At 41.9% G+C, this 24,150-nt stretch overlaps 1 protein-coding gene across 7 annotated transcripts in view; it reads right to left on the bottom strand.

Annotated features, from left to right (window-relative positions):
* The window catches only part of MAP4K3 (mitogen-activated protein kinase kinase kinase kinase 3), a 103,448-nt gene that overhangs the window by 50,375 nt on the left and 28,923 nt on the right, over positions 1-24,150 (bottom strand). For 5 of the 7 annotated variants that reach the window (XM_086631824.1, XM_086631825.1, XM_086631826.1 and 2 more), the window contains 6 exons: positions 23,251-23,382; positions 22,883-22,945; positions 22,718-22,799; positions 22,510-22,620; positions 16,050-16,125; positions 14,960-15,018 (listed from right to left, as the gene is read on the bottom strand). In XM_086631824.1, coding sequence (XP_086487950.1) covers positions 14,960-15,018; positions 16,050-16,125; positions 22,510-22,620; positions 22,718-22,799; positions 22,883-22,945; positions 23,251-23,382 — 523 coding nt within the window. Of the gene's footprint in view, positions 1-11,424; positions 11,488-14,959; positions 15,019-16,049; positions 16,126-22,509; positions 22,621-22,717; positions 22,800-22,882; positions 22,946-23,250; positions 23,383-24,150 lie in introns of all 7 variants that reach the window. The other 2 variants (XM_086631823.1, XM_086631822.1) reach the window with 1 other exon arrangement.

The following is a 24,150-nucleotide window of genomic DNA, read 5'->3' as shown; positions in this document are numbered from 1 at the left end:
AACTTAGAATATATTTATAAGCCAAAACAAAACAAGAGCCAACCATGACCAAATTATTTAAATAGGACCAAATGTATAAATGCATCTAGTGAATACAACAGTGCAGACTTCATCGCAACTGCCAAACTCTTACTGGATTCTTTGCTAAAGTTGTCTAAAATTAATGCTAAGTTCATAACAACTGAAAACAACTGTAGGTTGTAACCCAAGAAATCAAATCTGTTCGACTCCTCTGTGACTTTCTAAAATGGTAAAATTCAACACTTTTCACTGTGTATTGAATACTCAGGCTAAATTAAATGAAGTCCAATACAGAAACATTCCATTTTCCTCCCATACAAAGAAAACAAAGAATCACTAGCACTAGCGTTGCAAATCAGTTAGTATGATTCAGACTAGAACCAGCTGAAATGCATCCAAGCTGCTGAGGTAGCTGGCCAACATTATCATGAGACCACTTTCTAACATTAGAAAAAAAATTAAGTGGGCTGCTAGTCAGAGGAACCTCAACAAGCTGGAGGAATAGGCCACAAAACCCCATTGGATTTAACATAGCCAACTGAAAAGTGCTACAGCTAGGACAGACCAACCACCTGTGGGGAAATCTTTTGGCTGCTGCAGCATCCTGTGAAAGTTCTTTCCCTATGCAGGCTAACTAAGAAACACCTGTGGCTCGTTACACTGGGAAAGTTGCCTTGAAACAGGTGCTGTAGCATTCAGCCAATCACTCTGGGAGATGGATGGTCAAGTGACCAATAGCCTTGACCCATCTAGTAAACCACGTGACTCCTGACTATTTAAGGCAGGGCGTTTGTTCCTAAGGGTGAGGCATTTCCTCCTGAGCTTTGGAGGAGTGTGGGCTTGCTTTAGAGTAGAGCCTGAAGCCTTCCCTTTACATTGGAATTATTGGTCTGCTTGGAGCTGCCTGAAGCCTTCCTGTTGCAACAACTGGTGACCCCGATGTGATCTGGCTGCAACTAAGATCAGAAGGTACGTGCTTCTGTACATAGGGCTCCAAGGGATGAACTCTAGATCAAAAAGATGGGACAAAGCTCCGCAAAAGAGAGCATGATGTTTTCCATCCTTAAATCTGCAATGACAGTCGCAGGTGCTAAAATAAGTGATGAAGCTCTCTGTGAGCTGCTAAATTGGGCGGCAGAGCATGAATGCCTGGCTGATCTTAACACTCCTTTTTAGCTAAGAAGCATGGAAGCAGCTAGGGGATAAGTTAATTCATGAAACAGTGCTTGGATGAAAGAACCTGACCAGCCTATTATGTATTTGGGAGACTGTATATGATGTAATGCAGAGATAGACAGTAGAAAGAAAGGAAAAAGAATTGCCAGATTCTGATGAATCTGCAAGTGAGGTTTCTGAAGGGGGTGATGAGTTATCTGAAGGGGGACTGACCCTGGACAGCACGGGCAGTGCACCAGTTGTGCCCCCACTGTCCTCAGATACGGAGAAAGTCGTAGGGACTGCACGGAGGCTTTACCCCTCCCTGGGGATTATATCCAACCCAAGTATCCTCCTCATCATGATTTTACGATGCCAGAATACTCCTCCGGACATTGGAGTGTCCCCCACCCTTCGCCCTAACAGCTGCCCCTTCCTCTTCTGTATCTCAGCCGGTTACTTCGGCCAATACAGCAGAACCTGTTCTTCCTACTGCTCCACCATTTGCCCCTCAACCAGGACAGGCACCACAAGGACCGTTCCCAGGCATGGCACCCTGGTTTTCTGCAACTTCATGTCCTGCACCATCACACATAGCGCCTGGCTATCTACCACGGCATAACTGGAGCAACCCCCAACAACGCATTTCATAATACACCAGGTTATGGCAAGGAATGTCACAACAACTAACAGCATTGATGGAGATGTTGCGGCAGGTTACTGCTGCTGGATCCATGCCGGGACAACCTGGGCTGGCTGTGGCAACCAGCCCAGCAACGGCCCCGGAAGTGGCACCAAGCATGCCACTGACAGCTCCAGAAACTTGTGGAAACCACAAGTTTCCACAACCCGAACTGCATCTCCATGGACTGCCCCACAACCGACTACAGCCTCTGCCTTCACACCACCCACTGGCCCAGTGTCTGCACCCTGTCAGAAGCCATTGGACACACCCCTGCCTGATGATGTTTCAACACTGCAGGAAGCCGTGGCGGCAGTCAGACGACAACAAACATGGCTGGCCCACAACTGTCCCTGGACACTTCCCGAATGTAAGGTGACCGTATGTCCAAAAAATTCAAAACAGTTCTGGGAAGAAGTCAAGAGGGCGGGCTCTGGAGGCTGGGGATTGGGACCTAATAGAAAAAGTCGGGTTGCCTGAAAAGGGGCCTGAGCAGATTGTTCAGGGAAGTAATGAACCAACAGAGGATATTATCCAAGCCTTTCCGGTACAAAAAGCGCTTCCCAACTCAGGCCAAATTGACAAACATGAAACTATTGCCTGGAAAGTAGTCCAAGACCTGCAAACCAAAGTAGTGCAATAGGGACTAGACTCTCCTCAGGTCATGCAGATTATCAGGATATTAAATACTGACCTACTCTCCCCATTCGACATTAAACATCTAGGTCAGGTATTATTTCAACTAGTACAATATACTGCCTTTGAGGCCAATTGGAAAAGAATGGCTGAGAGAGCTGCAGCTGGGAATATGCAGTTACCTCCAACTGACCCCAGATATGGAGCTCCAGCAGATGCTCTACTGGGAGCTAACCCTTTTTCCAATCCTGATTTCCAAGCTACATGGCATCCTCAAGTTCTTGAGCAAGCTCAGAAGATCGTCATGGGAGCCCTATTAAAAGGCATAGATATGGCTGCCCCAAAAACACAATATGTGAAGATATATCAGGGGCAGAAAGAACATTTTTTGTCCTTTGTAGAGAAAATTGCTGCAGCCCTCGAAAAACAGGTTGAAGATGAAAACTTGAGACAGCTATTATGCAAGCAGCTGGCAAAAGACAACGCCAATGAAGAATGTAGAAAAATCATAAATTCCATGCCAGGGGAACTCACACTAACAGAAATGATTGAAGCGTGTTCTAAGCTAGAATCCGAAAGTTATAAGTCTGCTCTGGCTACAATTCTACGGCCTATTCCACTCAAAAACTCTGATCTGGAACTGAAAAGACAACCTAAGAGGGACAACAGACAAAGACAGACCAGACAAAAAAAGAAGAAACAAGGATAACAGGAGACCTGCTCACTGCATAAGATGCGATAAGCCAGGCCATTCTGCAAGATACTGTGAATCCTTGTACCATGCCAATCGTCGACCCCTGACATGTTCGGGAAACCTCCCCAGGAGCGCAATGGGGATGTGCGCTCAGACAGAAATGTTTCCCCAGGGCATGATACCAACTCAGGCTTACTCAGCCAGCACAAAGGGATCAGCCGGGGTGGATGTGCACACCGTAACAACAGTCGTCTTAGAATCCTGTCATGTCTATAAGGTTCCCTTGGATGCGTTTGGGCCTCTAGGACACGGGCTGAGTGCATTGTTGGTGGGAAGATCTAGTATCACCATTCAAGGGATCTTTGTGCACCCAGGAATTACCGATGCCGACTTCACAGGACAGATTTGTGCTATGGTTTCCACATCCACCCCGTCACAATGCCGGAAAAAACTCAGATCACTCAACTCGTGCCCTTCAAATCATGTGTTCCTAAGGCAAAACGACGAAGTCGTGAAGGTGGTGGCTTTGGTTCTACAGGACTTCCGCAGGTTTATTGGACTGCAGATATCTCTAGCCAAAAGCCGCAGATGACCTGCACCTTAATATTGCCAAATGCCCAGCCATCCAGGATTCGGCTCCGAGGTTTTATTGACACGGGTGCTGATGTGACAATCATCTCCTTCTCTGCGTGGCCTCCTACGTGGCCTTTAGCCCCTGTGGGGTCGGCCACCGCAGGACTGGGAGGAACCGCACAGAGTTATCTAGGCAAACAACCTGTGGTGGTGAAGAATGCAGAGGGTCAAACAGCTACGATTTGGCCCTATGTCACTACAGCTCTGCTTAACCTCTGGGGGTGGGATGTCTTGGCGGCCTGGGGAGCATGAATTGGGACAAATTTTTGATGGGGGCCACTGTACTGAAGGGCACACAGTATCCTACATTGCCTTTATGGTGGATAGCAAACAAACCCATCTGGCAAGCCCAGTGGCCCCTACCGAAAAAAAAAATTAGCTGCCCTTCATCACCTAGTTAAGGAACAACTACAACAGGGACACCTTGAACCTTCTACCAGTCCCTGGAATACTCCTGTCTTTGTAATTGAGAAGAAATCAGGAAAATGGAGATTGCTGCAAGATCTCTGAAAAATCAATGAAGTAATGGAAAGCATGGGGGCATTGCAGCCTGGTATGCCCTCACCCAGCATGATTCCAGCAGGGTGGGAAATCCTGATCATTGATTTGAAGGACCGTTTTTTCACAGTCCCCTTACATCCTGATGACAAACCAAAGTTTGCCTTTACTGTACCTGTGGTTAACAACGCTGAACCTGCAAAGAGATATCAATGGAAGGTCCTACCTCAGGGCATGAAGAACAGCCCGACTATCTGTCAATGGTACGTTGCTCAAGCTTTGTCCGGAATCCGTGAGCAGTCTCCTGAAGCATACTGCTACCATTACATGGATGATATCCTGGTGGCAGCATCCACCCAGGACGAGCTGCTGAGGATACAGCCTTGGCTGCTTGCTGCTCTGCATTCTTATGGATTGCAAGTGGCTCCAGAGAAAGTTCAACAGCATCCTCCTTGGAGATATTTAGGAGTCAAAACTTTGGACCAAACTATACAACACCAAGAGGTGCAATTCTCGAGTTCTATTAAGACCTTGAATGATGCTCAGAAATTGCTGGGTAACATCAATTGGTTACGTCCCTATCTAGGGCTAACCACAGCACAACTTGCGCTGCTCTTTAATATTTTAAAGGGGGGCCCCTGAGTTGAATTCACCTCAGAAACTGACTCCTGAAGCGTGGCGAGTGCTAGAGGAGGTTCAACAGGCTATTTCTGCCCGTCAGGTTTAGTGAGTAGATCCTCCATTGATATTACCGTTTTTATTACCACTCCAGATTCTCATCCAACAGGTATCATTGGCCAATGGAACAAACAGTGGTCTGACCCCTTGCATATTCTGGAATGGGTCTTTTTGCCGCATCAACCAAAAAAGACAGCATCTATGTTATTTGAATTAATTGCTTGTCTGATAATCAAATGCCATCAGTGCTGTTTACAATTGATGGCAGCAGATCCTGCAACAATTGTTCTGCCAGTACAGCAGGAATACTTTGAGTGGAGCCTTACTAACAGTGCTCCTCTCCAAAGCGCGCTGGAAAATTTCTCAGGACAAATTGCATACCATCTGCCTAGCCATAAATTGTTGCAATTGGCAAAAATCGACGAGCTTTACCTTGCGGCCAAAAAATAGCCGAGTGCCAGTGCAAGGACCCACCGTCTTCACTGATGGGTCTGGGAAAACTGGGAAAGCTATTGTTACCTGGAAGGAGGAATCTGAGTGGCAGGTGCTGGAAGGCCATGAGTCAGGCTCAGCCCAGTTAGCTGAACTAAGGGCTGTTGCCATGGCCTTTCAAGGGTTCTCGCAGGTACCTTTGAATTTGGTCACCAATTCCGCTTATGTGGCAGATACAACGCAACGCTTAGATTGTTCACTTCTGAAAGAAGTAAATAATGTGGCTCTGTTTTCTCTATTAAAAACTTTATGGTGTGCAATTCAAGCTCGAGTTCACCCATATTACATTCTGCATATCCATAGTCATACTAATTTGCCAGGTTTTATAACAGAAGACAACGCCAGGGCTGATATGCTAGCTAACCCTGCATGGGTAGCATCTCAGCCTGATAAAATCGCACAAGCCAAGGCATCGCATAGTTTCTTCCATCAAAGTGCACATACCCTGCAGAAGCAGTTTCACTTGATGCCAACTGAGGCTCGGGACATTGTCAGCGCTTGCGCTGACTGTCATGGACTTGCGGCACCTCTGCCATCGGGGGTAAACCCCAGAGGCCTAAAAGCCCTGCAGCTTTGGCAGGCGGATGTAACGCGTGTTCCTGAATTTGGCAGGTTTAAGTATGTGCACGTGTCTATTGACACTTTCTCCTCAGCTATGTGGGCAACTGCTCATACTGGGGAGAAAAGTCGCGATGCCATTGCCCATTGGAAACTCGCTTTTGCGGTCTTGGGCGTGCCTTTTTCTGTAAAAAACGATAATGGCCCGGCCTATGTCTCACAGAAGACGCGGCAGTTTTTACATCTATGGGGTGTAAATCATACCTTGGGTATTCCGCATTCTCCTACTGGCCAAGCCATTGTTGAACGCGCTCATGGCACTCTAAAGCGTGTTTTAGAAAAACAAAAAGGGGGAATGCATGGAGAAACCCCACAGAGTCGCCTAGAAAAAGCGTTATACACAATTAACCATCTTACGGTGCCACTAAATTCAAATAATCCTGTTATTTTGAATCACTTTCTTTCATTACAGTCTTCAGGCAAGACGCACCTGCCCCAAGCAAAAGTCTGGGTACACGACCTACTCACTAAAATGTGGGAAGGCCCATATGAGCTTATTGCTTGGGGTCGTGGGTATGCTTGCGTTTTCACAGATACTGGGATACGATGGCTACCCGCAAGATGCATTCGCCCTGACCTGCGGCATCAGAAACAGAACAGGCAATGTTCGAACGATGGCCAGAACACAGATCATCAATCAAATGATCCTTCTAATGGAAATAATAACATTGGCCATCAACCTGTTCCTTCTATGAGCAGAGACTAAATTTCAAGTCTCTGTTGCAGTCAGAATGTTAGAGCCCTTCAGGCTATTTAGAATTAATAACTGAATGTATAACTCGTTTGCTAGATGTATCTCCCATGGTATTGCTGGAAACATCTCCCTGCCCAATTTAAATTAATCTTAAAACAAAAAGGCGGAATTGTGGAGAAATCTTTTGGCTGCTGCAGCATCCTGTGAAAGTTCTTTCCCTATGCAGGCTAACTAAGAAACACCCACCTGTAGCTCGTTACACTGGGAAAGTTACCTTGAAACAGGTGCTGTAGCATTCAGCCAATCACTCTGAGAGATGGATGGTCAAGTGACCAATAGCCTTGACCCATCTAGTAAACCATGTGACTCCTGACTATTTAAGGCAGGGTGTTTGTTCCTAAGGGTGAGGCATTTCCTCCTGAGCTTTGGAGGAGTGTGGGCTTGCCTTAGAGCCTGAAGCCTTCCCTTTGCATTGGAATTATTGGTCTGCTTGGAGCCGCCTGAAGCCTTCCCGTTGCAACAACCACCTACACAAGAAAAGGGTGAGGACAAACTGGCTGGGGGCAGGAAGTGCAACTGTGCAGAAAGTGGTTTGGAGGTCCCACAGCAAATTGGGGACTATGCATCAGCAGCACGTACTTGTGGTAGGTGGTACCCTCTCTGTTTGGCACTTGGAAAGCCACATCTGCATGCAGTGTCCAGTCTTGGACTTCTCAGGACGAAGGCATTGGCAGATTGGAGGAGAGCTGTCAGAAGGCCACTAAGACTATTCAAGTGATAGAGCAAATGGCACAACAGGAAAGGCTGAAAGAACAGAGTTTTTGTAGCCTGGAGAAAGTAACTGCTGTCTTCAGCTACCCCACAGGGCATTACAGAGAAGACAAAGCTAGACTCTTCTCAGATGCACAGTGAAAGGTCGAGGCAACAGGCACAAATGCCAACAGTGCAAACTTTGGCCATAAGGATCCAACTCCTCCTCATGGGAGCAGTGCAGCCCTGGGACAGGGCCCAGAGATGCTCATTTGTGGCCATCCTGAGATGGATTCACATTTCTACTGGACAAACCCTAAGTAATCTCTGGATTTAGCTTGGAAGTTGTCCCTGTTTTAAGCAGGAACAGGCTAAAGATCTCCAGGTGTTCCTTCCCATCTCATCTTTTTGCTGCAATACAAGATCAACAATCACATACTTAGTTAGCCATCGGATTTCCAGGTGCTTCTCCCAGGATCAATGGCATAAAACTTTAAAATTGTTCTAGAACAAAGGTGTACATATTTTTAGTGAGGATTACTCTGATTCAAACCATTGACTAAGCTCACTGCAAATGCAATGCTCAGCTCTCCCACTTAATTTGAGTCTGTATCCAAATAACTGCTTTTAAAGTACACAGAAAGACAGTGTAAAATATGGGAGAAGCATTTGTTTGAGGTCTACCTTATGTAAAGTCTAGTGTGCACATAAAACTCCATGTCCCCCTCAACCCAAGTCCAGCACACCTCTGCTGCTCCTGAGACAAAGGAGATTTTCAGAAAAGAGCTGCCAAAACACAGCAGATGACCAGAACAGGAGCATGCAAAACTCAAAATGACAGGAAGGAGCATGTGCAAGAAAAGCTCAAACAATGGACAGTACCCAAGTAAGTTCCTGAGAAACTTGTTGTCTAGATGCCGAAAAAGTAGAAAATATCTACCCTGAAAAAAGAGAAGAGCCTTTTACCTAGAGCAAAACATTTTGTTATTTGTTTAGATATGAATCAAAGTGGTATATTTATAGAAGATCAAAGAGAAGTACTATCTTGTCCATGTCTGTTTGCCATTTGCTTGAAGGGATTCTGGGGTTTGGATATGGAACTTTCCCTGCAAACAAGACCTGTACTGAATTGCTCCATTCTTCTGTCAGATCCAGGTAGCTATTTCAGGAGCACAGAGCTGGAGGGTGGGGGCAGCGGAAAAGGAGAGGAATGATTTTAAGGATAACCACATCGTAAGTGTCAAATTTTTAAAAGGTAACGTGCATGGTAACTGCATAAGCTGCCATATGATCGACCTAGCTGTGCAAAATGCTAGGTGATAAGCAAAAATACTCTTACTCCCCAGATTTGCTTTCAGCCTTGACTATATACCATTTATGACTCATGCTGTCCAAAACATGCCTTAATTTCTGGTAATGTTTTTTTTGTAGGATCTTAAAGAGATACATAGCTATGCAAAAGAGTTGTTGCTCATAAGGTACTCTATAAAACCAGTAGAAGAGCATGGGAAAGAGCCCAACAGTTGTCCTAGGACAGAGCTTCTTTTTAGCAGCTGGAAGAGCTCCGTGTTTTGGTTTTACTCGGAGGCTCACTCTGAGAAGAATGTTGATAGCAAGCTGATGTTTGTGGTTGGAAGTGAAACTCCAACGACTTTTCAGTGTGCTGTGTTCTGGCCGGAGTGCAGAAGCACAGCAGGATAAGGGGGAAGCACAGCAGGGACAAGGGGGCCACAATTCCCTTTGTGATTTGTGGTGGAACTTAAGATTGAGGGCCAAACTGGCCAATTAGTATTCCATATCATGCAGTGTCATGCCCAGGATAAAAGTGAGGGACAGTCGGAAAGAAGAGCTTTTTGCTCTTTTGCTGCTTCTGCGCTTCTGTTCTATTGTCTTTTTTTCCCACCCTCTCTTCCAGTACTCCCACTCTCGGAGTACTATCTCTCTCTGCCCCTCTCTATTTTGGGGCCTCGCGTTCGTCTAGGATTGCAGCTTCGGGACGAGAGAGGCTTCGCATAAGAGAGGGTGGTGAGCATCTACACTGTGTATTAAATCATCCGTATTAAATTGTTCTTATCTCAACCCACAGTTTTCCCATTTATCCTTTAATTCTCTTCCTCATCCCTGGGGCTGGGGGAGGGTGAGTGAGTGATTGTGTGGGGTTTGGTTGCCAGAGCGGCCTAACCCACGACAACAGTAGACGACAATACATTATGCCTGTGAAAAAGTATAATCTCTTCTTCTTGACAATGTTTGAAAAATCCATGTATCACTTCTCACTGAACATATCTGAAGCCAACACTGTCAGAACAGGAAAGGTGAGCAGAGGAAGGAGAGAAACAGGGAAAATCTGATTAGTATGTCCTGGTCCACAACAGAAGAATGAACCAACTACTAAATATTTCTTCTCATTTCCAGAAGGATTAGGTCTTACTGGAAAAATCTCACAAATGGGTGAAGCACTACCACCAAATCAGAATTCTCCTCTTTGATTCATAATGAGTACAGGAGGTTGCAAAGAAAGCAGTGAAACACGAAGTGCTGTTCATTGACTTTAAAAACTCTGTCACGATTGTGACAACAACAGTACTTTATAAACTTCATCACAGTAATCATTTCTGAAGAGTGTACTGAACAGCGTGGGACGAAAGAAGGATGGGAAAGGACAGTCCAGTAAGGAGACATGTTCTCACTCGTCTTACTCGCCCACAGATATTAGGCTAACAAGATATGTGACAACAATGGAAGTAGCCTGAGACAGACAGATTTTAAAAAGCATTAAACTGAAAAGACGAAACCAAAAGCAAACTAAACCGAAAAAACAAAACCAGAGCAATTGCACGGGATGGAGGTGCTTCCACCTCATACAGAGAAATCTAAGCTATTGATCTCAAAACAATTTGTGAAACATTTATAATCAAGCAATACAGGAAGTTCCTTCCAAGAACAGGGAATATAGTGTAAGCTCTCAGTAACTATGGTATTGGTAGATTCAAGTCACACCAAGCAACTGATACTAAAAAAACCAAATCCAAACCAAAAATCATCACATGAAAAAAAACAAGACATTCCCGAACACCCCAGTTCTCCATTTTCCCCTTAGTACACTTATATTAAATATCTCATAGATCAAAGAAAGTTAGCAGAATAATGCTCATCTAGTACAGAATGTTTCGTCATTTTTTTCCAACAGTATATGAAGATGTCCAAGATTTAAAAGTATTACTTTTCTAACTACATTGTGCCTAAAAGAGCAGAGAAATAAGAAAATTCATTTTATAGAGTAATTTCTACACTGCAATGCTAACAATCAAATTTTTTAGCAGCGCAGTAAGTTTGGAGAATGTATCAGACTATAAACGACACCAAATGCCATTGAAAGCACTTATGACCCCACTTTCTTTGTGGGGTCCTTTGTACTAAGTGTATATTCATTCTGTAACATAATTACGATCTGGAGAATTCAGAGACTTACATTTATACAATTTTATAGTCTTTCATGGGACCATTTAAAGGAACTACCAGACAAAAATACAAAGTGAGTATCTCTTCTGTTTTTAATCACACTCTATAAAACTAACAAGTTATGGATTGTAAGGCAGTTAAATAAAGAAATTAGAATGAGTGCAAAATACTGAGGCCCTTCTAGAAAACTGATTCTAATAAACATGAATACGAGTTAAATACTTTCAATACTGCACATACTAAGAATTCCTTCCTACATTACAGAAAAACACATATAGGCTAATGCTAACATTGAATGACTTTTACACAGATGAAAACATCACTACAACAACAGGACAAAACATGAGCTTTGAAAAAGGAAAACAAAGACAAAACTAACACTGACAAAGAAAGGCATAAGATGAAAAATACCAGGTTAGATCTTGCAGTGTAGTATATTTCTTCTGAATTGTCCAAAAAATCGCTACTGTCAGGCTGTTCATTAGATAGAGATCAAGAAACTCAAGTTATTGACATTGTGACGGAAAGCCAGTTATACACAATGGAAAATTTTCTTGCTTAAAAAAAAAAAAAGTTGTTAGTTGAAACTCAAACCATGTTAAGACAGTTCTGGGGATAGGGAAAAACCACAACTAAAGATACAGTCACATTACTGTACACTACCAAATCACACCAAAACAATGAATTACTGTTCATCACGTGCGCTGTGGTAACAAGCGACAAACAGCCTCAGCAAGAGGCACTATGTACCAGTTCAACATCTCGGTGCACCAGCACCAATAACTCATCCTGCTGCAGTGGCACAGTCCTTCGGCTTGCACACTTAGACCAGAAGTAAGTAAACATAAAGTCTAAGCATGCTTTAGTAAGACAGAAGCAAAAGGGTCAGAAGAGCTGCTTTAACGACAAGCGACCCACACTGTTATTGCTGGAGGATTGCAGGCATCTCTTGCTCCTGCTTCCATTTAAAAGCCTTTCTCACCCAGAGCATTTGGGTGTTACAAACTTCTCCCTCAGCCTGCTCTGTGCTAAGGCTCTTTGCTAGAGCATCCATTCTCTGGATAGATCTCGTTTGCATTTGGCATGTCAATTTAAATTGTCCATTGGTTCTATATCTAATGACAAAACTAATTACAAAATATGGTTTTTCTTTGGTCTCTAGACCAAATATCATCATTTTCAAAATCATAGTTCTGTTTTATCTGAAAAGGACAGATCAGGTCTGCACGCTTCGTTCTGATATAAGCAGTTAATTTCTCTCTTCAGAAAGATCCAAGCAAGTACAGATCTTCTTTATAGACAGAGAGATGAGGCAAGTACTTTGGACAGATTTCAAATATGCAAACTCTGACAGGAATAGAATATACGAAGAGATTTCCTTATCAGAAGAATTAATCTGGATTGTTCAAGTCTCTTCTTGGAGCAGCAAGAGCTTCTGAGACTCCAAAGTGCAAAGGTCCTGATTCCTAACCCACAAGGTAGGAAAAGGCTCAATTCCTCCCTTCCGAAAACACATGTCAAAGAACTCTTCTCAAAAGTTGTGCTTTAATCCCTGCAGAAAATATCTTTCCCCAGTTTAGCAACTCGAGTTCCTATGGTGCAATGAAAACATCTCTTTTTGCAATTATAATTCTGTGTGTGTATAAATAAGTAAAATTTTTAAGGACCAAAAGCATTATAATTTGAACTATATAATGCTACCAATTGTATTTTCTTTATAATCCAGACAACGACACAGGGAACCAAACCCAGGACAACTTGGTATAAGTTCAAAAATAATTTTGAGTTAACTGATGAGTTTATGGTAGAAGCACTGATTTCAATACCATATTTAAAAAACACCTGTATAACCAGGGCTTGGGGCCGGTGCTGTTTAACATCTTGTCGGTGACATGGACAGTGGGATCGAGTGCACCCTCAGCAAGTTTGCTGACAATACCAAGCTGTGTGGTGTTGTCGACACACTGGAGGAAAGAGATGCCATCCAGAGGGACCTTGAAAGGCTGGAGAGGTGGGCCTGTGAGAACCCCATGAAGTTCAACAAGGCCAAGGGCAAGGTCCTGCACATGGGTTGAGGCAATTCCGAGCACAAACACAGGCTGGGCGGAGAAGGACTTGGGGGTGTTGGTTGATGAGAAGCTCAACATGAGCCAACATGAGCCATGGTGCTTGCAGCCCAAAAAGCCAATGGTATCCTGGGCTGCATCCAAAGAAGTGCGGCCAGCAGGTCGAGGGAGGGGCTTCTACCCTTCTACTCTGCTCGTGAGACTCCACTGGGAGCACTGCATTCAGCTCTGGAGCCCCCAACCTAAGAAGGACATGGAGCTGCTGGAGCGGGTCCAGAGGAGGGCCACGAAGATGATCTGAGGGCTGGAGCCCCATTCCTGTGAAGACAGGCTGACAGACTTGGGGTTATTCAGCCTCGCGAAGAGAAGGCTCCGAGGAGACCTTCTAGCAGCTTTCCAGTACCTAAAGGGGCCCTACAGGAATGCTGCAGAGGGACTTTTTACAAGGGCATAGGACAAGGGGCAATGGCTTTAAACTGAAAGAGGGGAGATTTAGATTAGATACAAGGAAGAAATTTTTTACAATGAGGGTGGTGAAACACTGAAACGGTTTGCCCAGAAAAGTTGTGGCTGCCCCATCCCTGGAAGTGTTTAATGTCAGGTTGGATGAGGTTTTGAGCAATCCGATCTCGTGGAAGGTGTCCCTGCCTGTAGCAGGAATTAGATGATCTTTGAGGTCCCTTCCAACCCAAACCATTCTATGATTCTATGACATTGTTATGCAGATATGTAAAGGTCTAAACAACATATCTGAACTAATTGCCCAAGTCCTGCATATGATTTGATAAGCTATTCTCCATTTTGAACAGGCAGCAGAAACTGCAGACTACCTGTCCAGCCAGTTGCTGAGGAAGAGTAAGATTACATACAATCTCATACACTCTTGAGCCAGCGGACCCACTACCAAAGGACATGGCACTGGGAAGGAGATTTTAGTACAAATACAGAGCAATACAAGGAAACTGCATCAGAAATCCCACTCATATGTGGTTTGTAGACTATAGAAGAGGAAGTACATTTTTAAGTACACATCCTTCCCAAAACCAACTCGGACCAAAGCCAATGTCCCTCCCACCTATGTACTAAGCCAACTTGTTCACCTTAACATCTACCTTAGAGAAACAAAGGGAAAACAGAAGTCTGCAGTAAGGTAGCAAAGGAGTGTCTTTTTTATTCGGGAATGTGAAGAAACTGCCCAAGTGCACAAATGTGGAAAGCAACAGCCTCCATAGAAGAGAGGTAACTGCTGCAGTCGTGTGTGTGAGACAGCACAGATGCCTTTTCTCTCACTGCTTGAGTTCTCATATGCCTTGTACTGACAGGTCCAGAGGAAGAAAACATTGGCAACACACCTTTAAAGAATACATCAACTGCCAGACTCAGTGTGGCTCAGGTGTGATGCAAGGCCACAGAAATATTGTTTGCATGGTTAAAACCACCCCTCAAAAATTGAATTTTTTAAAATGCATCATACCTCTTTCCCAGGCTCTCAACTTTATTATTTCCATTATCAATCAATGTCAATACAAGCACAAGGGAGAGAAACATTATAGTACACACAGTATGAATTAAAAAAATAACTCTTTATAAAGGGAATGATATACTTGGCAATAAGGTATAAAGGATAGGGGAAACCCACAAGAAAAAGGGCTGTTGCTTAGCACATACATCACACTCGGCAGAGCCCACAAATAGGGGGGTTTGCTGCATATAGTGTAATGGCACCAAAAATTTTAGGACGAGTATGTTATGACTTCTCAGAAAAACTGCAACCAGGTTTAGTAATAAGGAAGTATGCTACACATCTTGGATTTCTCCTTCTCCACAAATATTTGCAGGGAATAATGTGCAGAGCATAGCCCACGCTGCTTGTTACTCACAAATTCATGATGTGGCTCTGTCTCTTTCCTCAAGGGTGGATCAAATTTTACTTGACCAACTAAAGAGGAGAAAAGGAAAACAAGAATTTAAGTTGTACTCTAATTAGACAAAATTTAGCTCCAAAGGCTAACAAAAAAAAAAGAAAAAATCCATTTTAATGACTGTATCATATCCCCACTAATGGAAACTTCTGACACATGCACCACGTATGGAACTTGTGCCTGCTAGAAACTAATGGGCACAGAAAGTACTCTGCTACCACAAAGACAGAACAATCACCATTTGCCCCATCTACTCAGTAGAAAGATCAGGAAAATGATTCAGTGAATAGGGCAGTGAAGTGCCCTCTCTAGAGAAGCAATACAGTTGTAATTTATAGAAAAAACACATCCACTGTGTGAATTCACTCTTGGATTTGTTCCTATGGGAGATTCACTAGCACTAAAGAGCCCTGAATGAAGTTTGGAGAGGACTAATCATATCTTCTAGCGCAGCTCTTTGGCAGATACTTTAACACTCCTCCTCTCAATTTTAGCACAAGACAAGACAACTAAAGCTGCAAACATTGCTCTGATTTAGTTCAAGTAAAAGAATGAACACAACTTGGGAGATAATGTCTGCTTTCAATGGCCACTGATTAACCTCCTCCTTTCCTGATTTCTAAGTGACTATTTCAATTCAAAAGCAAAAACTGCAACAAGGTACTAAATTAAGGAAGAAAAATATTTCTCTGTCATTCTGTTACTCAGCAAAATCTGGCACCACTCTGAATATCCTTGCTGGAGTGGCACATAAGGCTATACCAGTCAGCTCTCAGAAGAGTTCAGGTAGCATCCTGTTCAATGAAGATGAAGCCATAGTAAGATTTGCCAAAGTGCTGGCATTGAGTGTATTTAAATATTTTACACTAATATATCTTTCGCACAGTCATCTAGAACCTATAGCCATAAGTGAAACAGCCTAAGTTTTTATTTCCCTATATATCACTAGAAACATTTCTATGTCTGATACCCAGAATACCAGTTGAAATAAGTGAACATCAATGATTATTTTAAGAATATTTCATGTTGTCATATTATACATGCTTACAGTTTATTTCAGAGCGTGTCTTTTCTTCTCTCACATTTCTACTTGTTGAATGAATTCTATGAGGCACTACAAGAGGCTAGAAGAGAAAAATAAAATACTTCAATATCAAAACATACTCACTTGAAACCCCATATTGTGTACCTAGTTTTTAGCAGGTTTCTTTAGCATAATATCAAAAAGAAAGAAAACAAGTGGAAGCTAAAAATAAAGATTGCATGTATATTTTTGTACATCCAAGTTAGAATTATTTACAGACATTTTATCTGTAGAGTGTCTTCAAGATAAAAGTTTTTAAAACACTGGATTTGAGCAAATAAAGACAATGCTGGCCAGCGTTTGTCTGCTCAGGTAACATTTCCTTTTTGTGCCTTTCAGTTTAAGGGTACTGGTAGTTTCCAAAATAAGCAGTAAGACTAAATCTGACTTTCTGGAAGCATTTCCTTCATTTGGATATCCCAATCATCTTCCCAGCTCCTAACCTAAACTGATTCCTAAAAATTCATCAGTTAGTTTCTTTAAGTAGATCAGAAGTTAGCCTGAGGTTTTCAGAGCTGAATAGAAGAGAGTATTCCTGGTACTCTTGTGCTGTGTGGCAAGAGCAATGCCATCATTTCCACAAATTCATCTTCATGTTTGTTCCACTTCTACCTTTTCCCTGGATATCCATTTACTTCTCTACAGGATGAAGAGTCATGAACTTTAAGACTTTACTTTCTTTTCAACACCCCTGTTAGGTTTTCTGTCTTCTTTCTTCATCCACTACTGGAGACAGTTTCTCTTAGAAACTATAACTTAAGGTTTTCTAACATGCGTACAAGACCAGCTGACTGCTGTATACAATCAGGCCCCAAAATTACTAACATAAATCCCAACAGTGTGCTCTGAGCACCCTCTGCAATGAAATCTTACTCTTTAGAAAAAAAAAATTCTCCATGATGTTAGCCCAAGTAATCTCTGAATGTTTCTGTGTTGAATGTGGCAGTAAAACAATTTTTAATTAAAGCAATCTGACAAAAGAGCGTCAGAAATTTAATATGCTTGTATGTTAGCTTTGCTTTTATATGTACTAATTATAATCTGCACTTGCTAACTTTTGACTACAAAGCGACAACAGAGTCAGAGTACTTCAACTGCTCTACTATGAGAGTCACAAATAGCTCAGTAACTGTCTATCCCTGAAATACCATCTGAAAGCATTATTTCCCTTCTCTTCTGTTTATCGCACACTACTTCCTTGTTTTATATTAGGATCCAACACACATGTACATATGGTTTCACCTCTCGTTTATGTTCACTTTAGTCTTTTTTGAAACTGGAGAAACATGCAGATTGTGAGTATGTATTTTCTCCCATGTATCTCACAGGCAGTTTTTCGTTTCTTGTAACTTACGCCAATTCTCCCCTTCCGCAGTTCTGGTTTGTCTATCGTGCACTCTTTTGAGGTTTAAAAACAGTTTGCTATAGTTCAGGATGTGTTTCAAGGTTTGATCTGGTTTTCTACTTCAGTATTTTAAACACTCAAAGCTATAAAACGTTGCAATTATTATAATGAATAATTCTTCATTATGCTTGCACATGATGTGTGTGCATCTGTAATGCCAGCATCAAGAGCCCAACTGTAGTGGAGGTACTTTTGCCTTTGCAGCGATATTGTGCGAGTTCCTTGCATCCTGCCACAGATGTTTGTGCTGCACACCAGGCAAAGCCTGCCCTACCTTCTCCATGACCGCAGAATTACGGGAAGGAGTCAAATCCTCATCTCTCAGTCATGAGGACAAAGTCCTTGAGTCACCTTGTGTCCTGGGTTTGGCTGAGTTAACTTTTCACAGGAAAACTGGGAGGAGGCACTGTGGGGGCAGCTGACCCGAATGAGTCAGGGGGCTATTCTATACCGTATGACGTCATGCCCAGAGAATATATATTGGGGAAGCTAGCTGAGAGAGAGAGAGGGGCTTTTCACAATCTTTACAGATCGTGAGTGGGCTGGGCTTCCTGGTTCTGTGTGGTGAGCATTTGTACTGCTTGTTTTGTACTACTCTTTTCATTAATATTATCGTTTTTATTACTTTTTTTTTTTTTTTTGCACTGTTCTATTAAACTGTCCTTATCCCAACTCATGAGCTCCCATTTTCTACTCCCATCCCATCGAGGGGGAGGAATGAGCGAGAGGCAGCGTGGTTGTTTAGCTACCAGCTGGGCTAAACCACGAGACCTTGAAAGACCTATGCTGACAACGAATTGATACAAACAGTTGACATCTGAGCTGTGCAAGAGGACAAAGGAATGTAGGTTAACTTCCCGACACAAATGCCATTTGGGCATTTCATCTCAAGAGCAATCTTATTGTCCTGGTTTTGCTGGGACAGAGTTAGCTCTTCTTTTTAGCAGCTAGAAGAGCTCTGTGTTTTGGTTTTACTCAGAGGCTCGCTCTGAGAAGAATGTTGATAGCGAGTTGATGTTTGTAGTTGGCCAAGGACTTTTCAGTGTGCCAGAGTGCAGAAGCACGGCGGGATAAGGGGGGAGCGTAGCTGGGACAAGGGGGCCACGATTCTCCTTGCGATTTGTGGTGGAACTTAAGATTGAGGGCCAAACTGGCCAATTAGTATTCCATATCATGCAGCATCATGCCCAGTATAAAAGTGAGGGACAGACGGAAAGAAGGGCTTTTTTTTTTTTGCGCTTTGGCTCTTTCACCGCTTCTGCGCTTTTGCTCTATTGCCTTTTTATTTTTTCTCTCTCTTCCAGTACTCCCACTCTCGGAGTACTATCTCTCTCAGCCCCTCTCTATTTCGGGGCCTCGCGTTCGTCCGGGATTCCAGCTTCGGGATGAGACGGGCTGCGGATAAGAGGGGGTGATGAGCACCTACACTGTGTATTACTTATCTGTATTAAATTGTTCTTATTTCAACCTACAGTTTTCCCATTTATCCTTTAATTCTCTCCCTCATTCCTGGCGGTGGGGGAGGGTGAATGACCAGCTGTGTGGGTTCGGTTGCTGGAGCGGCCTAACCCACGACATTTATCCCCGAAACTTACAGTGTGCTAAGGATAAAACTTGAGCACTTTCCTCTTTGCAATCTTTTCAGCTAATACCACATCTATCATGAGAGTCACTGTCACAGGCATGTGGTGAACAGTCAGTTGCCAACATCTCCAAAGGTTTATTCTTAAAGGAGTGAAAGCAGTGTCCCAAATGGAAATCCTGTATTTAACTAAATAGGAAACCAAATGAGGTCTTCCATGACTTGGGGTAGAGAAAAATACCCAAATTGTCAGTTACAGATATTGCTGCCAAATAAATAACACTGTATCAAGGGGAGACCTTTCTGATTATACCCAAACAACCTGATTGCATGTTTTCAGTTTTGTTTTTACACAGTAAACATTTCACCTTTGTCTGAGTTCAGAATGATTTAAAGATGTAGAACAGCACTCCTCAAAGAGGTGGCAAATTGACATCTTAATCTCTACCTTCCCCACACAACTCTGCAGACTATCCAAGCAGTAACAGATAATAGCCCCATAAAAGCAGCATGAGCCAGGTGAAGAGCTGTCATCACACTGAGCAGTAGACTTGCCTTCAAAGACCACTGATAGCCATAAAATCTCTCTAGCCTCCAAAAAAAAAAAAAAACCCACACGAAACCAAAACCCCAAACCCCAACACCAAAAACCTCCAAGACACAAACATCACCACCTCACAGCCTCTCTTCCTCCCCCACATGCCCCAACTAACCAAAACTCAAAAAAAAAAAAAAAGAGGAGCAGGTCTGAAGCTCAAGATTCCTACCAGTGTTGCTTGTACCGTGCTATGTTGCTTCTTTCTATTTTTGATGGATGCATTCAGGTGATTGCCAAAAGTATAGGAGTGGTCAATCTCCAGGTTCAGATGAACATTTCCAGCTACCTCTGTGAGCAGGCAGGTATTTGAGCAAGTTCAACGATGTACAAAAGGAACACGAACACTACTTATTCCCTTCAGTTTATTATAGGAAAGACGACAATGCCAAGAACTGCTTTGCCTGTGGGCAGGATTCAAAACCAGGTAATACAGAAATACATGGAAGGTCTGAAACACAGACATTCCTCAAGATGCATTGAATAATTATCACTTGCTTTATTCACAGAGGTGGGTTCTAGACTTGCTTATTACAAAATAAAACGTTTTCCCAAGTGTCACTATCAATCTCATATTGTGGGTGGATTAAATGTCTGAATGGAAAATTATTTGGCAACTTGGTTAGGGGAGAAATGAGAAGAGACAGCTAAGTTGTCTATCCAATGAAAATCATCCAGCACCACAGGTAATGGTGTTTGAAGCTCAAGACCATGTGATGAACAATGATGAAGTATCATTGTGCCTAGCACAGAAGCCCACAAATGCAAAAGGAAATCCTCAGCAACTTAAGATAAAAAAAACAAATGAACTAACATCTGAAAAAATACCTATCATAAGACATGCAAGCAGCTTGCTTGTCCTCCATACTGTCAGCCAGTCTGGCTCCTTCATAAACAATGAAAATATGCATTTTCTCTTATCACTGCTGTGAGGCTGTTTTCTGTTCATTTTCTTCCCAGACAAGGCATATTTTTTTCCTCCGACATCACACTTCATTACAGGATAACTGATAAGTAATACACTAAACAACAGAAAAGCCTGCTTAATGCTAAGTCAGACGGGCCATAAAAAAAACGAAAGCTATTTTGAAAGCTACAAATAACTGTCAATAAAACATGTACTGAAGTGACTCTGTACAGGAAGAGAAGAAAGATTGCCCACTTGAGTGCCCCAAAATGAAGGTCAAGATTCTCACCAAAAAGGTATACCAGTGAGATGGAGGAATGGCACATCAGGGCTTCCGTACAGTTTCTAGGAAAGCAGGGAAGACTCACAGGGCAAGCTACTCAGATCTAAGCAGCTCAACTCACAGGAAGCACGCTGAAAACAGCTACTTTTCTTCTTATGAGAACTCATGAAATCTCTGATTTCTACAGAAATATTGCTTTAACAGGCCTCAGAGCTCTCTCTTGCTGAACAGAGAACTAAAGGATCCTTGGAGCTTACTGTGAGAAGATAGAGTTCCTCAGTGCTGCCTCCATCAAGGAATCATACACTATTCTCTTAATACTGACATGAATGTCAACCACATTAATGGTCTTCTTGTGTTTAACTTCCCTAAATATTTTTTTTTTAACAGAAAAATTTACTAAGTGTGCTCCACTATTTACAATTGCTTTTAAAATTACTAACTATTTGAGGCCCTGAGCAACCTGATCTAGTTAGAGATATCCCTGTTCCTTGCAGGGGGGTTGGACTAGATGACCTTTGAAGGTCCCTTCCAGCCCTAACGATTCTATGATTCTATGATTTAATCCTTAATGCCTTCCTCTCCTACCCTCCCATTTAGGAAATTTGTAAACACTGCACTCCACAATACAAAAGAGATCCATTTTACATTGGCTTCTTTTCACATTTATTCATTTCAGCTTCTAAGTAAGATAGACTTGGTGCATGTCAACTTGTCTTTGCCGTTCCAGAAGGTAAAAGCTCATTTGACTTGTAAAATCTGAAAATTAGTATCTTAAAGTAGTTGCTTCTTCTAAGTTTATTTTCCTTTGAAGGCATTTTTAGACTAGCTTATCCACACAAAAAGTAAAACAACAAGAATGCAATTAATGAATCAATGGCATTTCTGTCAAAAGGATTATTTTTTTTTTTCCCCAAAAAAGAGATCATCAGTTAGGGAACTGTAAACATTTGGAAAGTCTTCGTGCTTGACTGTATGTTAGTGAAGACAGGATGCACTAATAGACTATCTGTTTTCTTTTATTTATTAAAGACTTCAGTCCTGCACTGTTTAATCACCTTACACAACCATGCTATTTTTTTTCCCCAGTTGTTGAATTAGAAAGTCAGAAACTTTGCCTTTGACAAAACCGTAAGTGAAATCAAGTTTCGGAGTATTCTAAGACAAAAAATATAATCTGCAAGAAACACATAGCAAACCATTTGACAAAAAAAGCTACAGGATCATTTTCTTCTAATAAGAAAGTAAATTAGGAAGAAAAGAACATGTTCTATAGAGGTATAAAATGATTTTTAGGAATGCTTTGTTTGCAGATGAATGGAAACATAATTCCACAAAGAAACAGAAAGCAGAATGCATGACAGAACTCAGGATGGGAGTATTCCACCTTTACTGTTGCAAAATTGTTCAAGGACAACAATAAACAAATTTTTCAAGTGTTTACATCTCTTTCTCTTTGAGCTTCCCTCCCTCAGATGAAAGGAATTTTGGTAAGTGCCTGTACACGTGACAGAGCAGCACAACCAAAAGCAAAAGCAACCCTTGAGACTATTCCCAGATGACAAAATATTCTGTGGCTCAATAAATCATAATCATTTAGTTTTGTCAGCAAACAAAAACAATCTGATTCTATTATTAAAACATATTCCTACCTCAGGATCCTCATCATCAAAATCATGGTAAGTGGAATGATCAGGATTATTCATTTTATCCAGAAGTTCAATAGCAAGGCTTCGATTTAATGGCTGAGTAACAAAAGGATGCTGAAAGACAGAAGGGGCAAAAACAAAAATTCCAACCACTCACATTAAGCATATTTTAATTTTATAACTTAAAAAAATCCCATACATAAATTTATACCTGTAGTAACTTTTCAGCTGTAGGTCTTTTTTTAGGATTTTTTGTAAGTGCCATTTTCACAAAATGATGGAAACTATTGGACCTGTAAAATGAAGTGGTAAACATTACAATCAATTGCCCAGTGAAATACACGATTGTTATCTACTGAAACAAAAAAGTGCTTACCATTTCATTTTGTCCTTTAATTTAGGAGGCTGGAAGTTACTTTTCGTCATTAGAAAAAGTGCTCTGAAAAAAAAAAAAACACAACAGTATTTCTGTGATTTACGTTGCAATACATATATGAGATGAGCTATTAAATACATTATTTAGTTGGCAGGAAGAAGTCCATCAGTTTAAAAGATGCTACCAGAACACCGTTACACACTTATGCACCAAAAAGAGCTGTTACAATTTCTATTCAGTTCGTTCAGAAAAGTTACAACCCGATACCCTTGCAGTACTCCCAGACACCACAAGCAGGCATAGCCACTACTCCAAACGGATTATTTGAGAAGCTGTACTTACACATCAGGCTTTAACCCTTTACTAACCTCATTGGATGTAGGTCAAACATTGGAGGCTGAAGTTCAGCAAGCTCTATAGCAGTTATTCCAACTGCCCACAGATCACAGAGTTGATTATAGCCACCTTTTCTTTCTACTGCAGCAACTTCGGGTGCCATCCTAAAGGGTAAAAGACATTTTTAGATAAACTTCTCACCATAAATCATTCTTCTGTATGCAGCAGTTTACTACTCTTTTCCCTAAAGCTCCCAATCTATGAGCGCACAGCATATACATTTGTATATGTGGATACATATACACGTCTCTGTGTAAAAGGTTATGTAATGTATACATGAAGTTTTCCTCAATCATCTTCTTGTAACTAAGAGGCAGTTCCCAAAACAGCTGTTTAGCAATAAAGTACATGAAACCAATCTGTCTCAGACTTTTTTTGCAGGCACATAACAAACTACCACTCAACAATTAAAGAGCCTAAGGTATAATTATTCAAATACAGTAAAATCTAAATAATATCCAAATTCACACATTGCCCCAGAAAGTGATCAACTGACTTTGAGTAGAAGAATATTCTAACAAAAAAAAGTAACAAAACGTCAGCTTTCTCATATCCTGAAAGCGTAAGACCTGAAGACTCATTGTCACCTCTGCACAGAGCACTCCTTGTTTGTAAATCCTGCCTCACTGTAATGTCAGAAGACCTCATTTAAGTTAACAAAATAATTTCACATCCTCCAGTGGCAAAAATTAACACGCATAACTAATACATAAATAGGAATACCTAAACGAAGTTATTCACTAGGCATTGTAACATGCTTTGAACGGCCAAAGTGAATTATGGATTTGATTGTCCTACATAGTCCTAATCAGATGGCAAACATGTTAATATTTTTTAGCTTTGAACGTTATTAGTCCAGATCATTTGAAAAG

The sequence above is a fragment of the Tauraco erythrolophus genome, chromosome 2 (assembly GCF_009769465.1).
Source record: "Tauraco erythrolophus isolate bTauEry1 chromosome 2, bTauEry1.pri, whole genome shotgun sequence".
Taxonomy (NCBI): Eukaryota; Metazoa; Chordata; class Aves; order Musophagiformes; family Musophagidae; genus Tauraco; species Tauraco erythrolophus.
This window is presented reverse-complemented; position numbering and strand designations above follow the sequence as displayed.